At 36.1% G+C, this 18,652-nt stretch overlaps 1 protein-coding gene across 4 annotated transcripts in view; it reads left to right on the top strand.

The window, feature by feature from the left end:
- The first annotated feature begins 10,930 nt into the window (after positions 1-10,930).
- LOC145249006 (BTB/POZ domain-containing protein 17-like) overlaps positions 10,931-18,652 on the top strand; it is a 109,145-nt gene continuing 101,423 nt past the window's right edge. For 2 of the 4 annotated variants that reach the window (XM_080110860.1, XM_080110861.1), the window contains exon 1: positions 10,952-11,062. Coding sequence is in view for 1 of the 4 variants with exons in the window: in XM_080110859.1 (XP_079966985.1) it covers positions 11,049-11,058 (10 nt within the window). In the remaining 3 variants the exon portion in view is untranslated. Of the gene's footprint in view, positions 11,063-18,652 lie in introns of all 4 variants that reach the window. The other 2 variants (XM_080110859.1, XM_080110862.1) reach the window with 2 other exon arrangements.

Raw genomic sequence — 18,652 nt, 5'->3', positions numbered from 1 at the left:
TTCATACGGATCACAAGCCATTGGAGTCGATAGCATTGAAAAATCTAGCACAAGCACCCCCAAGACTGGCTAGAATGTTATTGAAGGTCGAGGGATATGATTTTACTGTAAAATATACCCCAGGAAAAACAGTTCCAATTGCAGACTGCTTGTCACGAGTAGCACCCAGACCCAGTGGGCACATTGAAGGGATCGATCTCAACGTCCATAGCATGATCTCATACCTCAACTTTGCGCCGACGAGAGTTGAAGATATAAGAGTGGAAACATCCCACTCCTAAAGCAACTTGTAAGCATGGTATTGACCGGCTGGCCTTCCAACCGGGCTGACTGCCCAGGAATTCTCCTGCCATTCTGGAATTTCAGAGATGAGATTGGGGTCCAGGATGGAATTCTACTCAAGAGCCAGAGAATCATTATCCCAGCCTCGTTGCAAAGAGGCATACTGGAAGAGCTGCATGCTTCACACCAAGGAGTAGAGAGAACGAGGTTACGAGCGCGTTCAGCGGTGTACTGGATAGGGTTAAATAAGGACATAGAAGATATAGTCCGAGAGTGCCACACATGCCAGAAATACCAAGCCAGTATCCCGCCCGAATCAATACTCCAGCACGAAACCCCTATGTACCCCTGGCAGTACGTCAGCACAGATTTGTTCACATTGGCAGGGAAAGAATATCTGCTTGTGGCAGATCAGTACAGCCGAAACCCCTTCGTACGACGCCTTCCGTCCGCCTCATCAATATCCGTTATTAGAAGTATTAAGACGATATTTGAGGAACAAGGAGTGCCGGAAATCTTGTACTCGGACAATGGTCCACAATTTACAAGTAAAGATTTCAAGGATTTCGCCAGGACGTACAGCTTCCAACACAGGACATCGTCCCCACATTACCCCAAGTCTAACGGATTCGCCGAAAGAATGGTGGGAACATGCAAGAAAATTTTGACGAAGGCAGGGGAAACTGGTCAAGACAGCTACCTAGCAATGATGGCTTACAGAGCCACGCCACTGTCATCAGACATTAAGTCCCCGGCAGAGTTACTCAACGGACGAAAAATACGGACACCCCTAGTATCCAAGCAACAACTTGGCGATGAGCAGACTAGGACAGCCATACAGAAACAGAAAGATCAGTCTAAGGTCTGCTATGACAGGAAACATAACAGACACCACTCCCACCTACATGCAGGACAGAATGTCTATGTCCAGCAGGAAAAAGCAAAGATATGGGAGCCTGGAAAAATTCAGCGCTCCAGCGTGACACCCAGATCCTACATAGTTGAATCTGAGAACGGTAACACCTATAGAAGGAACAGGCAGTTCCTCAGACCAGCTGGGAGGAGATCAACAACCGCAAATAGATCCGACCAACCTCGCCCCAGCGACTCTCCACCGGATCCCACCCAGAAGGAAGGTCCCCCCTCCAAACAAATCGAACAGCCGACCACCGAACAACACTCCAGCGGCACGCCTCACACCCGAACTGAGAAACTCACCCCCGAATTAAGAAGATCTCAGAGACGAGTGAATGCTCCTCAGAAACTGAACTTATAGGTTACACTATCCTAAAAAAAAGAGACAATACCATTACCCTAGAACAATGGAGACAAGCTAAATAATATATTAGAGACTATGTTATCCCTTAATCAGATAAAGGCTAAATATCGCCCTTGGACTATATACATATATATGGAAGGGAAGGGATGTCATAATATAGGCTAAGAGACTATTAGTCGACTAGAGTTATGCCCCTTGGCCCGTGACGTATGAATCTCGTCCGCCATTGTTTCTCAGTGCAACGTTTACTACTAGACAATAAAGAACGCATTTTACACCACCTTCGAGTCTGTTTATCAATGCTTCCAAAGTATGTATTATCACGACAGTTTCCCTGAAGGATTAAAAACAAGACCTTCCAAAGGGCGAATGAACCCTTTTTCGGGGTCAACGGCCAACAAGCACCGTGTGTGTTTGTGTGTATGTATGTGTGTGTTGGGGTGGAGAGGGCTCCCGTAAGCCATGGTGAAGGCAACCTTTCTAGGAGAAGCAAATCTCTGATTTAAAAAACCATAAAGCTGATCTGCAGTTTAACTTGTTGCTGGCTAACTTGCTCTTGCTTGTTGCTGGATCTCAACATTTTGAACCAAGAGAGAGACTTAGCTGTCGTACAAAACTAAGACTCTGTAACATCATCTGTGTATAGATACTTCCTCAGGGATTTGTCTATAAAATGGTCCTGTGGTGATGGAAGTCATTTTTGGGCTCATAGACTTTGTCTGAGGGAGTGGCACTCGTCTGTCAAGACGTTGCAATCATCATGTATATATGTATGTATGTATGTCTGCCTAAAACTTTCGACAGAGGAGAAAGATTTTCATAAGATCTGTATCGTTTTGAAGCTCAACCCTTTGGACGACAAACATCGAAAAATTGGCTAAAAACATTAATTCGTTCACCCTGAACTAGGCATTTTTCTACAGGGAGGGGTCGCATTTTTTCACCAATATTTTCGAAAGTCATCCCTTCTTTTCGATTGACTAGCCTTAATTTAACCTTACATCACTTCTGGTTTAGCGATGGGCGCAATAGCAAAGATGTCACATTTTATTTTCACATTACGATTAAAAAAAAAAATAGTCATCAATATGTCGGGGTGGAGGAGAAAAAACAACAATAAAAAAAAACTGAAAATAAGTGGGTTAGGGTTTGTTTTACTAGACACATAGATTCGAAAAAGTTGTGAAAAAACAAATATATGACAAATAAATGTCATCAAAGGCAAGATAAGTTACTTTTCTACCAAACTGGATAATTTTTGTATATTGAAAAAGACAAATGGTGACGAGCTTGCTGTAGGGAAAATGAGTTCAAACTAAGAAATTATAAAAAAAAAATACTGTTAGAAACTCACTTAATATAAGTTACTGTGACATAGGCTGACAGATATTCGGTGGGTTTCTGACAGTATTTTGTATAATTTTTTAGTCTGGACTCATTTTCTCAAATTTAACGTATCCACCAGCGAGCTAGTTACCATTTGTCCTTTTCAAATATATCGATAAACACTGCATGTTTTCCGAACCGATTAAACATTTTACATTAAATAAAAACACTAAAAAATTATCCAGTTAGGTAGAAAAGTAACTTATCTTGCCTTTGATAACATTTATTTGATATATATTTGTTTTTGACAACTTTTTCGAATCTATATATATATAGTAAAACAAACACCTTTTTTCATATTAACGTGTACATAGTCACTTCCTTTAAGGTTTTGATCACACCTAGCATTTTCGTTAGTCTGTCATGCTTAAAATTAAAACAGCATTTTCGTTAGTCTCTCATACTTAGAATTGAAATGGCATTTTTGTCTGTCACGTTTGAAGTTGAAATTTCATTTATTTATCAGTGTTAAAACTGAAAAAGTATTTTCATCGCTTTTACGCACCCACTTTAATCTTGCCTTCCCATTTGCCCCTCCCCCAACCCTTTTACCCTTTCGTGACCTATTTACGAAGGCCACAACTCAGTGAGGGCTTGCGTTCATAAGACTTGAAAAGCTTTCGGCTAAGGCAAATTACATTAATGACCCTTTCTCATAATCTGAGGAAACCTTTTTTCTGAAATTTGCAGATAATATTTCTTTTAATTTTTCAACTTAAAATTTCTTCGAATCAAGTTTCCGTTTTCGCCTAGAGTGTCAATATATATATATAAGACTTGATGGCTCCAATTCTCCTGGGAAAACAGAAAATGGGGTGAATTATGAACTAAACTACAATTTAAGCCTGTTAATAGCAAGTTATAGTCCGTGGACTTAGAATGAGTGATTTATGCCAAATTTATGGTTGAATATATCTAGTTTGTGCTCATTTTTGCATTAGACACTAATCCCCATTAACCACTAACTATGCATCAAACGGATACTTAGTTCGCTGCACCTAATTATAACAAAGATCCATACAAAATTTCAGCCAGATCAGCTTAGTAGTTTCCGAAAAAAGTGAAACAGACAGACAATATAATATTTTTTTATTATTTATTTTTTGAATTCAAATTTTCACTCCAAACAAGGCACAGTGTCACTTTGAAGTAGGGGGCTACTATCTGGGACATAAGTTGCAGGGATATTATGAAGGGAGGTGGGCAGCAAGATGTCTGTTCACATTACACTTGAACCTCAGCATGTCAGTACAGTTGGGAAAGCAGGATCCCGGAAGGGAGTTCCAAAGTCTAGTAGTTTTGGAGAAGAAACTATTTGAATAGAAGGCTTTCTTACACCTAGGGATCTCTACTGTGTAGGGGTGGGATTTAGCTTGTCAGGAGTATTTACATCGAGAGGGTACAAGTGCTTGTAGTTCGTCAGAGCATTCACCATTAAAGTATTTGTACAACAGGCAGAGGGATGCAACATTTCGTCGATGGGACAGAGGCTGAAGCTTAGATGACAGTTCAGGACCTATCAGGTTGGCGACTCTCTTTTGAAGCCTGTTGCACGAGCCTTTTCTAGTTTCACACAAAAATACGCGTTCACATCTCAAGCTATATTACTTGTCATATACATACGTGCACAAAACATACGCGCGCACGCCCACACATCTACATATATTCACGTTCGCATATATACACTCACATTCACATGTATACACACACACGTTAACGTACACACATGTACTCACATATACACACATATACATGCACACGTATGCACACATGGGCAACGTTACTTCCCCTTTCAAACAAAATCCACATGCGCAAAAGACCACCGGAAACATCTATAAAAGCAAGAGCAATAAGCAGCTTCTTTCTTTTCGGACCAACTTCCGAGCTTGGCGGTCTATGGACCGACAGCGTGCCTTTTCGGCAGCCGCGCGCACGCGCATGCCTTACACCACTTGCTACTATGTGGGGAAAAAAGCTAACAGACCGTACGTACACTTTATACACTTTCTCTCTCCATGAACTGGATTGACATTCTCACTCTTTCTCTCTATATATACAACTTGTCCCTGAGAATACCTTCATGTAGCTGACTGCTAACATGGCACACAGTTTAACTGATGTCAACCCTCTGTCCTTTTCTTTGTCTACACGCTGGACTGTCATTCCCTTTTTACACTACATTACTCACTTCTCTTCCCACGCGCGAACAAATGATTGTGACCCGAACGTGAGATGAACACACATTTCCTTTTTCCTTCTATACTACCAGTCCTACAACAAACGATGGTTACACCCGCGCAGACATGAACACGTGTTATATCTAAAACATTCATCCTTTCAACAGTAAATAAACGACACGTTTATCTTATCCAGCAATTGAGTTTTTGTTTCCTTCATTCCATTCGTTTCATTATTTTCTTTTGTAGCGAGTTGGGTATTTATATCCTGGCCTGCAACACTGTCCAGGAGTGAGAGACTAGTAGAAACTAGATGCACCAGCCCAAATATGACAACAGTACTCCATATATGGACGAATGGTGACCTTAAAGAGATACAGGATACTTTCAGGTGTAAGGAATGTACTTAAGTATCTGCAGAAAATGTGAGGGCGTACTCACTTTTGTTGGTTGGTTGTTTTTGCTTTACGGCATATCAACCCTTTTCAGGTTATTTAATGCCGAATCAAGTGATTTTGAAGAAAAAGTTTTTAATAGAACATTTTTTTTTTCAAGTCGGTTTCTATTTAACCCATAGTTGGGACCCTAACAGGTACTATCACTCCGGGTCAGAGTGGACCTGGGAGCAATGGCAATTAAGGGGTGGCTCCACACTCCCCAAAGTCCACAAGCTGGGGCCTCACCATTGGATATAGTTTAAGGCCATATCCAGGACCACTCACTTTTGTGGTATGTGTGTGTGTGTGTGTGTGTGTGTGTGTGTGTGTTTATCATTGTGGGTCTGCTCATAATACGCTTCATCATCAAAGTGACAATTTATTCCTCTCATTAGCAGTTTTCCTCGAATGGCTTTTTGCATTGATAAGCAATGAATTATATAGTAAAAAAAATAAAATAAAAAACAATAAACACCACGTGTGGCAGTGAATACTGAAGACAGAGGCGATGCATGCAATGCAAGAACAATTACAATTTTTTTTTCTTTTTTTTTTTTTTTGCAAGATCTTGGTCGGAGATAAAGAGTGCGGAAAAAGAAAACGCATGCAAATAATTTCGCTTTACATTAATGAGTTTTATTGTTCTACATTTTGTGACGCGTGATGTTTTTTTTGTTTTTTTTGGGGGGGGGGAGAACGATGCTTAATGTGTATTTTTCATTTTTCTTCGTCCATTTTCCAGTTAAAAAAAAACAACAAAACCCCCCCCAAAAAACAAAGCAAAACAAAACAAAAAACTCAAAGTTTCTAAGTACTTCCCGAGTACTTTCATCAAAAATAGCACAAAAACGAAACATGCTAAATAGCACTCAAAGAGTGTATACCTTCACCAACGTCCAAGAGCCCAAAAGTAAACATTTTCATTTCAGTTACTAGAGTAAGTTGATATATCCTATAAAGGTGCATGCACAGGGAGTGTATAATGAGGCAAGAGTTACACAATTACTAACTGCACTTCTATTGGATTGGTACTGTTTGAGCTCAATGGCAAGGAGAAGTTCAGAACGATTGAAAACAATGTAAAGAAACACTGGTGTTATTTCAGTTTTCTTTTTCCTTTTCAGTAAAAGGAAAGTGTAGTATCTGTTCGGATGCTACACTTTATCTATTCTGTGTTCAGTCAGTGAAAAGAAATCCTTCTAAATTGAACATTTATTTCAAACAAGTTATTAAGTTAGATCCATGTCCAAGGAACCTATATCTAAAATTTCAATTGTTTATACTCAAAACAATAAATGTTAAGAGGTCATAATAGGGGTCAAAGTTAAAAAAAAAATTGACCTCTGCAGTCTCTACCAAATTACTCAGACAATTTCTGGTCTAAACATTTGAAATTTTACATAAAGGGTATTCAACTAATTTGAACTACCAGTATATAAATTTATGTATGTATGTTTGCATGTCTGCCTAAAACTTTTGACAGAGGCGACGGATTTTCACAAGATCAGTATTGTTTTGAAGCTCGACCCTTCAGACGACAAATATCGAAAAATTGGCTAAAAACATTAATTTCTTCACCTTCAACTGGGCACTTTTCTACAGGGAGGGGTTGCTTTTTTCGCCGATATTTTCGAAAGTCATCCCCTCTTTTCAATTGTCTAGCCTTAATTTAACCCTGCGTCACTACCGGTTCGGTGGTGGTCGTAACAGCAAAGACGTCAGGTTTTTTTCCCATTCTTTTCCTCCTTCGCAGTACGGGTTCGAGCCTGTCTTCCTACTACAACCTTTTTTTTTTTTTGCTCAACACACACCTCCAAACACCCGGGGGAACTCCAGGCACCCATGCTAGTATATATATATATATATATATATATATATATATATATATATATATATATATATATATAATATAAAGCTGAATGTGTGTGTGTGTGTGTGGTCACGAATAGGCTCCTATATGGTTGATTATTTTAAAAAACAGATTACATATAATGATAGAAGATGTATCGAGACACAGGAATGGGTATGTTTGATCTGGCAGAACGGTGGTTCATTAAAATTGTGGGGTCTGCGGTCGCGCCTTGTCCACAAAGTATGGAAATAAAAAATTTAAAAATGAAAAAAAAAAAAAACGTTTACAAGTGTTTTTGATATACAGGGTGGTCAAAAAGTCAGGTAACATGTTAAAGGTAGAAAAAACAATATGATCCATTATAATCTCTATTCGTTTAATATTATTTCTTGGATGAAATTTTTCCACAACGATGGATTGGTCGCCGTGGCCCAGTTGAATGGCCAGCCAGATCTCTGGATCTTACCCCTCTACAGAATGGAAATATGTCACAAAGTTTAACAAGGTTTTTTAATATAGATCCACAGAATATTGTGATAAGTGTTTCAGTGTGAACAGGTATGGTATAATAAATTATGGGGTTTATCTATTTTATTTTTACTTTCATCATATTTTTCTTTGGTTTTGATACCCCTAAAATTCCACCCAAATTTACAACCCTTCCTTTTCATAACCTATCATACTTTCATAAATCAGTCATTTTCTGTAGGCTGTTTTTGAACCCAGTCAACGACGGGTACTTTTGCTAGCATATATATAAAACTGAAACTGTGTGTGTGTGTGTGTGTGTGTGTGTGTGTGTGTGTGCGTGCGTGCGTGCGTGTGCATTTCCTCACCAAATAATGCTGTCAATTTTCAGTCTTGAGACTCGAGATTTGACGTAAGGCGTATCTTTTTAATCTGATTTCGGCCAGAAATTTGGCTATCAAGGGGTCAAAGTTCAACGACTTGACGTTTTAAAACTCTGCAAAACTCCTCTGCCAATTTTGAGTCTAAACACTTGAAATTTTAAATGTAGGTTACTTGGAGTTGGATCAAACTTTTTAATTTGATTTGAGATCAAAAAATAAATGTTTAAGGGGTCAAAATTGGGGTCAAAGTTAAAAGAATTTGACCTTTTCGATGTCTCAACCAATTTCTGGTCTAAACATTTGTAATGTTACATAAAGGGTATTCAGAGATAAGACAAGCGTTTAAATCAGTCTGGGTCGAAAATTTGAGCTGCCTAGGGGTCAAAGTTCAAAAGATTTGACCTTTGCAGTGTCTAGCAAACTACTTAGCCAATTTTGGGTCTAAACACTTGAATTTTATACATAACAGGTATTCGGACATGTGGCAAGCATCTGAATCAGTTTGGAGGTGAAAATGTGGCTGCCAAAAGGTCAAAGGAGAAAGAGTTGACCTTTGTAAATTCTACTAAATTTCCCCACCAATTTTGGGTCTTAAGACTTGAAATTTTAGATGTAGGTAACTTGGACATGGGTAAAACTTTTTATTTTGATTTGAGACCAAAATAATAAAAGTTGAAAGGTCCAAAGTTTTAAAAAATTTACTTCTGCGGTCTCTAGGAAATTACTCAAACAATTTTTGATCTAAACATTTGAAATCTTACATAAAGTGTATTTACACGTAGGGCAAGTTATGAACAGTACATAGGGCCCGAGCAAAGCTGGGCTGAACTGCTAGTATATATATATATATATATATATATATATATATATATATATATATATATATATATATATACACTATAAATAGTGTTTTTTTGTGCATTGATATTCATATTAAAAACCTTTTTTTTCTATTTATTTTTAAAGAAAATACAACTTTGTTATATATAGGTCGTGGAATTGCATTCATCTGCAAAAGATCTAACTAATTTGCCTATTCTTTTAAACATTCATTTTTATTTATTCCCTAATAGTTTTTCAGTTTTCTTATGGGATGATCATCTTCAGTTAACTATTACGTGCAATTATATTCATGCAGATATTCTACATGATTCATACTTGCATAATATTTGCGTAAAAAGGTTATAGCAAACACAAACTTTTTTCTATATATATTTATGTATGCGTATATATATATTTATTAAAAAAAATTTGCCTTCTAAACTCCTGTCAGTTTTTGGTCTACAGAAACATGAAACTTAATATATAGGGTATTCAAACCAATGCAAAACTTTATATTTGGGTTTTAGCTGGGGAAAATCGGTGCAAAAGTGTGAAAATTAAAAAAATGGAATTTGCTAGGGCAAGGTTAAACGACGGCATAACGAATATGCATGTGTAACGTAATAGCTATTGGTTCATGTTTTAATTTTTAGCCTTGCATCAAACATGTCTTCATAGTTCAGGCATTAACATCAAAGGAAAAAGTAAATCATAAGCTAAATGTTTTGGTTTCAATTCTCGGTGGTGGCGCATGAGTCATTATTTTTTAAAAACTTTTAAAATTATTACTATATATTGGGTCCAATCTATAATATAAATCTCACCTGTCTGTTTAAATGTATGTATGTATGTATGTATGTATGTATTTATGTATGTATGTATGTCTGCTAAAACTTTCGACAGAGACGACGGATTTTCACGAGATTGGTATCGTTTTGAACCTCGACCTTTCGGATGACAAATATTGAAAAATTGGCTAAAAACATTACTTCCTTTAATGTTTTTACAGGGAGGGATCGCTTTTATTTGAAAGTCATCCCCCTCTTTTCGCTTGACTAGCCTTAATTTAAACATTTGTCACTTCTGGGTTGGCGATGGGCGCCACAGCAAAGACGTCACCTTCTTTTTCACGCTCTTTTCCCTCTTCACATTACGAGTTCAAGCCTGCCTGCCTACTACCACTTTTTTTCTTTGCTCAACACACCCCTCTAAACACCCGGGCAACGCCGGGCACCCAGGCTAGTCTATAATATAAATCTCACCTGTCTGTTTAAACGTATGTATGTGTGTATGTTTGTATGTCTGCCTAAAACTTTTGACAGAGGTGGTGGATTTTCACGAGATCAGTATCATTTTGAAGCTCACCCCTTCGGATTACAAATATCTTAAAATTGGCTCAAAACATTCATTCCTTCACTCTTAACTGAACACTTTCCTAAAAGGAGGGGTCGCTATTTCCACCGATATTTTCGAAAGTCATCCCCTCTTTTCGATTGACTAGGCTTAATTTAAACCTTCACGACCTCCGGTTTAGCGATGGACACTACAGCAAAGACGTCACGCTTTTTTTTTTTTCACATTTTTTTTTCTCCTTCGCGGTATGGGTTTGAGCCTGCCTGCCTGCCTGCCTACTACCACTTTTTTTTTTTTTTTTTTTTCTCAACACATTTCTCCAGACACGCAAGCAGCACCGGGAACCCAGGCTAGTATACTAATAAATACGAAGTCTGCATTAATCAAAATATTATATTTAAGCGTATTTTACGTCCTGGTAATGCTGGGCGGCTCGCTAGTATATATGAAAAAAAAAAAAAAAAAAAAAAATGAGAGCAGACGACGTGAGCCGGGATCACGTGGGAGCAGACGACGTGAAACGAAATCACGTGAGATTTGGACGTGACTTAACGAGACTCGACATGAGTGATTGTTGACTTGCAGCTTTTCCGCCTTCTTTCATCACAGATGTGGCTTGGTTGGTAAATATTACGAAAGACATACATATATATATATATTATATTTATTCTTGCGTGTCTATCTGTATTCTTTATCTGTCAATCACAGACCTAATTAACCGGCACTCCTTTCTGCTTCCTGTTGTTTTGTTGTTGTTTATATCTTTTCGTCCGCCGAATATTGTCTCCCCTCGTTTTAACACTAACAAAAAAAAGTTAATCTTTTTTTTTTTAGTTTGAAACTAAAAAATAAAAAAAGGAGTTCAATGATATTATAGGGACCACTGAAATATTTCACCCTTATTTTTATTATTTTTTTTTTCTCTGATTTTTCCATAAAATTGATTGTTTGTATTTGGTAATTATGCACTTATCGTACCGCGCCAGAAAGCCATTCTTAACATGAGGAGGGAGAGAGTGTTTTGTAACTATTCTGTACTTTCACCGCGCGGTGTACGACAAGTGCATATTTTTAGTACTGAAATACAATTCTAATTTCTTGTTGAATAATGAAATTTTAATTCAATCTTAGCAGAAATGCGAACCGTGCTGAAATCATAGCGTTATTATTTCAGCACGGAATTTCACTATCAACACTTTCAAACAGAAATTAGACTTGTATTTGAGTACTAAAAATACATTGAAAATAATATTTAGAAATCCATTCTTAACATAGGGAGAGGAGAGTGTTTTTGTAACTGTTCTAATCTAACCATCTAATAAACAAAAGATGCTGTAAAAATTTAATTTGGCGGACCTGAACGAGAATCAGCCCCCTCCCTATAATTTTTATAGTATGTTTTAGCATGTAGTGTAGTTTTCGATGTTGGGGTATTAATTCCGAAAGCCGTTCTTAACATGGGGAGGTTGAGAAGTGTTTAAAATTATAGGGGGGATTTTCGTTCAGGTCCGCCTTTAGTATTGCATTTGCACGATCCGTCAATGTTTTAAAATCGCCTGTAGACATTGCTTTTTTTTTTTTATATCTTTCGCCAAAAATATTTTTTTTTCTGTTTTAATACACAAAAGCAACATTTTTGACACCAAAGAATAAAATTTGAACATTTTTTTTTTACCTTTAAAATTTTTTTTTTTTACCCATTCAATTGAATGAGCAAAACAAAGACATTTAATAATCATTAATATTATTTGACTGACAAAAATTATTTTAAAGAAAATTGTGAAATTCGCCAAAAATAACTTATTTTGGTTCATTTGTGACCTGTTTGTATAAAAATAAATAGTATAAAATAAACCTTTCAAGTTAGCGTAAATATCGCCAATTCAGCTATCTTTTAGTCAGTAACCTAAACAAAGATGACTACTTTGCGCAGAATTGATATTTGCATGAACTTTAACAGCTTATAAATTATATTACATATTTTTAACGCAAATAGCTCACAAAACAAAATCACTTAAAAGAATAAAAACAAACGGGTCTAGTGCACTTATCGTACTGATCCGCGCTATTTTTTTTAATCGTATTTCCAAGTTTAATTAAAGTTTTATGATATTCAATTGTAAGAATAGTTACAAAATACCCTCCCCTCCTCCACATGATAAGAATGGCTTTTTAAATAACGTTATTATTTCAACACTGATCAATAAGTGCAGTTGCAGTGCACTGCACTGCACTGCAGTACTGCACTACTAGTACCAAAAAAAAAAAAAAACTTATTTCTCAAGTGTCCCCCATAAAATAATTGGCCAATTTTTACGATTTGCCCACTCGCCAGCGTATTATAAACACCCCAATAATCTCCCCATTTTAAGAACGGCTTTCGAAGTTGGTGTTTATTCCGAAAGCCGTTCTTAACATGAGGCGGTTGGAGTGTTTATAATACGCTGGGGCAGTGGGGCGGGGCACTGGGGCACGTCGTAAAAATTGACCAAATAATTAATGCCGCTAATCGTAATGATGACCAGATATTTAATCATAATGGTTGATAATTTAATAATTTATCGTTGGAAAAATGTCTGGTGGTAAACATTTGGGATAATAAAACTACTTGCAGAATTCGGACCGTGCTGAAATAATAACGTTATTATTTAGAAACCCATTCTTAACATGGCGAGTGATGCTTTGTTAAAAAAACTAAATATACCATAAACATTGGATTTAACTTGAAAATGCTACCGAGAAATAGCACGGCCTGTATTCTGACCATAAGTACGAAAATTAAAAATAATTTAAAAATAAATTACAATTTTATTTTTTCCGGACTTATAAAACAAACTCCGAACGAAATGAGATATTCTAAGAGTCACTATAGTAGAATTGAGCAAAAAAAAAAAAAAAGTCATGTTTCTTATATTTTCTTTGTTTAGACCCAGGAAAGAAAGAAAGAAAGAAAGAAAAATGTGTTGACAATTATCAGAACTTCCTGTTTCTATTTCAATCTCTAAATATTGCTTTTTTTTTTTTGTGTGTGTGTGTCCATGTGATTTTGTCAAGTTTATGATAGGCTATAATTATTACGATATTAGATGTACCCGGTGTTGCCGGTATTAAACGTAACATTAAATTCCTTAAAAAAAAAAAAAAATGAAGTAAAAACAAAAAGAACCCCCCCCCCCGACAGAAACTGAGACATGTGCATTTTTTTCTGAACAGTTCCAGTTCACTTCTTGAAAGTACAAAAAAAAAAAAAAAAATTCTAGTTGAGATCGAAACCAAAACCTAAAGACAGTGAGTCAAATATGATAACCATTAGACCAGCTTGATACGATCTTTACAGTGTTTTCAAACTTACTTATTCTTAACTGTCATGTTTCACGGCTGCACAAGCGCATTTGTGAAACAGTTGACAAACAGATAAAAACCCGACTCGCACATACCACTTTTGAATTTTGACATTTTAGCAGTTTTTTTCCAGATAAAAACCGATTAAAAAATTTTCCATGTGTCTGAATACTCTATATATCAAATTTCAAGTCTGTAGTTAGTTAAAAAATTTTATTGAGTATATAGGTTGAGAAGTGTCTTCACACACATTCCTACTTACATATATAATGAGGCATATTGTTGAACTAAAAATAAAAATTTCTTCAAAAGTGCTCGATACGAGGGTAGTTTTTGTATAAATAAAATTATATAAACATTGCATGTAAGGAGTCTAAGCGAATAATCGCTCAATGTGTCAACATTTTTATGTTTCGTCAGGACTCCAATTAAATTTCATCGTTAAAAATCGAACGCCGACAGAGATGGATAAAATAAAGTAGATTAAAAAAATCGTCGTCCTTACTTCCACTTTTTGGATGCCCTTCTGGGAATATTTTATTTTATTTTATGTTCTAACTACGAAATTCAGTTGGAGTCCTGACGAAACATGAGAATGTTGAAACGTTGATTGATCCGCGTCGACAATGTTTGTGTAGGTATATATATATAAGTTTGTTTTTTAAATTTTATTTCTGATACACTATATACAAATTTCCTGGTACTTATATGAATGAACCCCCATGGTGGACAATAACATCTGGTAACGAATTACGCCGAAAGACGGACACTCTAAGAGCAAATTGTAATATCTTTTCTGTCCCTCTCATATCGGTGAAACAGAAATCCTTCTAGACTGAACCACTTTTAATTTTTGTCTCTATCCAAAGTGCCCCTTTTAAGGGCGCTGGATTATCCTCACACTAAAAGCCAACCTTGTGTCTAACTCTGCCCTCGTGGGGAGGCAAGTAAATGGGAACCAATCTAGATGAAACTCTAGTTAATTAAACTGAAAAACGCTTGCTGATTTAATTACACTTCATTCTTTTTTAATTTTTTAAATTTTTTTTATAAAAGTCCGTATTGGCATTACGAAACTGAAAGTGGAATTTCATAACGCAATGCGCAATCGAATTCGCGCTGAAAAAGAAATAAAAAAAAAAGCAAATAAAAACACTATAACCCAACCTTAAGTCCAAGTGGCATATTGCCTACCCCTGCTCCACTTAAGGCTAGTGGTTGGGTTAATGAAGGGCACCAATTGTACCGATCTTACATTAAGTTTTGCGGCGCCAATATGGACGTTTACTCCCATTTATTTTTTTATTTATTTATTTATTTGCAATTGTTACATTGTATTTATTTACTTTAGCAATTATTGTTTCTAGTATTATTTTAAAATTTTAATTACCTAAAGTAAATGACTGTTCGTTTGACTGGATGTTATTTAAGATTAAAAATAACTCAAAAACAATTACTGAAAGAAAGAAAAAGTATGTGCACACACACACACACACACACATATATATATATATACACACATATATATATATATATATATATATATATATATATATATATATATATATATATATATACTAGTCCAATGTATGTACGCCAGGTGAGGAAAATATGCAAAACGCAGCTCACCAATAAAAATAAAATTACTGCCATCAACTAGCTTGCTATGCCAGTAATAACATACAGCTTTGGTATCACTGACTGACCACAAAAATACATCAACCGGCTAGATATCAAGGCATGGAAGCTACTAATGCTTCATAAAATAATATATGGAAATCAGTGTCTACCAAGGCTGTATTTGCCCAGGGGAGAAGGAGGTCTGGGACTCTCAGAGATCAATTATCAACATAGGGCAACTAATTTAAGCACCGGCCAGTATCTGAGAAGCTCCCAAAATCACACCCTCTCAATAGTATACGAACATCAAGAGTCAGCAGAACAACATCAGTCACCCAGCTGGCCAAGCATTTTGGTCAGGGTTGTCTCTCAGATGAGGACGAAACACCACACTAGTGTGCCACTGAAATAGCAAGAAAGAGCTGGCAGAAATATGCAGAGACCTTTCAAAGGATGAACCTTAAAGAATGGGACCAACATCATTTTTTGGTGGAACTCTCTCAGGAATACATAGATAAAGAAGGTTCCTTGGACTGACTCAAAATGGGAGCCCTGCCCCTCCACCACGATCAGAAAAGGGTCATAATGGCTGCTCAAGACCAGGGATCGATGACCAATGCATTCAAGAAGATGGCAGGGATCAGTAATGACAATAAATGCAGGTTCTACCATACAGAATTGGAAAGTATTGGTCATCTGATATCAAGTTGCAAGGTTCTTTTGGAGGACGGCTACTATACAGCAAGACATGATGGAGTATGTAAGTACCTCCACTGGACCATCTGTAAAAAATTAAACATCCAGTGTAGCAGCAAGTTCTGCGAACATCAACCTGAAAGAACAGTTGGAAATGATTATATACCATACATTACGACCATGTAATCCTTACAGCCACCTACCTTGAAAATGCTGCTGTGAAACCTGACATAGTTATATGGAATAAATCAGAGAGAGTTGCAACCTTGGTTGAAGTGAGTGTCCCTAATGATGGAGGTCTGAACAGAGCTGAAAGGGAGAAACAGACCAAATATCAAGGTTTCATGTATGATATAAAAATAAACTGGAATCTTAAGGAGATATCAATCATACCAGTTATTATAGGTGCCATAGGGCTTATGAAGAAGAACCTGAAGTCCTACCTAATATTCCTGGTGAACCAAGTGCAAAGGAGATCCAGACAATTGCACTTAAGGGAACAGCGAGGATACTAAAAAGAGCTCTCGGTTGGTTTCAATAAAAAGCGGGGTAATGTTGGCAGCTGGTTTGGCTGCCCCATACCCAGCATTACAATCTTCAAAGGAAGAAATTTAAAAAAAAAAAAAAAAAGTCTAACTATTGCCCCTTAAAGGGTAAGATGAAAAATGTTAAAAAATAAAAAGTTATTTTGACATTATATTATCTTACGAAAATATTTTTTTTAAGTGATGGGTAAAAAAAAATATAGCTCAGGAAGCCTCCAGAGCCTCCAAGCACTAATTAAAATGAAAGAGGCCCTACTAAAATCACTACTAAAACCAAGTTTTTACCTCCCCTCTCATTGAAGAGAAAATATTTTTTAGGTAAGTCCTGAAAAAAAAAAAAATTGTTAGAATCCACAGGAGCGCTACTAAAAGCAGTAAATATTGTTATAATTATATATTGTATATTTAAATCATTTTTTTTTTAACTCAACAGGGTTAAATTACATTTATTTGTAAGGAAAACACGTTAAAATAAGTTAAAACAAAAAATATTGTCGACCTTGTGTATGCTTTGAATAGTAGTGGCTTTTAATATCGGACTTAAGACAGACTCCTGGGCAACGTCGAGTAGAGACAGCTTGTGAGATAATAAAATCTATTGGTGCTAGTGCACTTACTGATCCGCGCTATTTTTTTTAAATCGTATTTCCAAGTTTAAATAATATAATAAATAAATAATAATAACTGAATAAAAAAAACATATCAGGAAACTTTAATTAGTTTTATGATATGTTTTTTTTTTTTTTATTATTCAATTGTAAGATTAAAGTATAGAATATGTACAAAACAACCTCCCCTCCCCATTTTAAGAATGGCTTCTTAAATAATAACGTTATTATTTCAGCACGGATCAATAAGTGCACTAGTACCAGTCTATTTACATATTACTGCTAAAACTGTGAATCTTGTTTGTCCACGTGTATACTAGATGACGTCATCAAACTGATGACATCATCTCAAAACATTTTGAATTAGTCATAGAAGAAGTTCCCGGCGCGAATTGGGTCTATAGATATTGACGAATGATTCATTAAATGTTATAATATTGATTTCTTTTTTTTGTTGTTTTTGTTTTTCCTCACAACTACATTTTTGCTGATGATGCGTGCACCATTTTACGAATATCAAACAGTGAATGTCGCTGTGTAGATACACGGGTTCAATTGTAGCATAGGCACCATTGGAATATCTCATAGATTTTGTGGTTCTTATCCAGATTCTCTCTATATTAAAAGAAGAAAAAAAAAAAGAAGAAAAATCTGTATTGATATGTACCGGTGCCAAAATGAAAACGTCACATTCCAAAAATCACTTAAATTGATCAAGTAGTTTTATTTTTATATAAGAACATCATTTTTAAGTGATTAATGGGAATTAATAGCGTAGCATAACGCGGATGCAAATGATGTTGTCGGTAGGGAAAAAATAAAGACCTTAAAAAAGGAGATCACGTTAGAGACGGGGAGAACGTTCAAGATCACATAAGAGGTGTGGATACGTTCGAGAAGACAATTACGTGAGTATCGTCACAGTAGTAACAGGAGAATGAGGAAATAAATATTGTACAACAACAACAACAACAACAACAACAAACGTGTTGAAGTTGTTTTCTATTCTTGGTTTCCTTTGCGACTGAGGCTACAACGTGTTGGTTCCTGGACAATGTTACAGTAGGAATTACAAGATAAAGGTATTTATTTGCTTCTCCGCAAATGTGACACAAGATAGTTTTAAATGAGGGGGAAAACCAGCTCCCCAAAAAGGGGCACTCTGGAAGTAGCAAAAATAAAAATAATCAATTTAGGAGAAACCCTTCTAAGGACAAATTATCTTAAGCGTAGCATCAGAACAGATACTACACTGTGCTCTTGGTTCGAAGGCCAGATCTACTTTAATATAAATCGCGCAAAGTTTTAATTATTATTGAGTTATCTCCTTTTGTTTCTTGCAATTATTTTTTTTAATTTCGTGTAAGACAATCGCTCCATGATTAATCATAAAATTTGGGTT

This window comes from Euprymna scolopes, chromosome 27 (genome assembly GCF_053919585.1).
Source record: "Euprymna scolopes isolate OS-2025 chromosome 27, ASM5391958v1, whole genome shotgun sequence".
Lineage (NCBI taxonomy): Eukaryota > Metazoa > Mollusca > Cephalopoda > Sepiida > Sepiolidae > Euprymna > Euprymna scolopes.
Note: the sequence above shows the minus strand (reverse complement) of the source record. Positions and strands in the feature narration are given on the sequence as shown.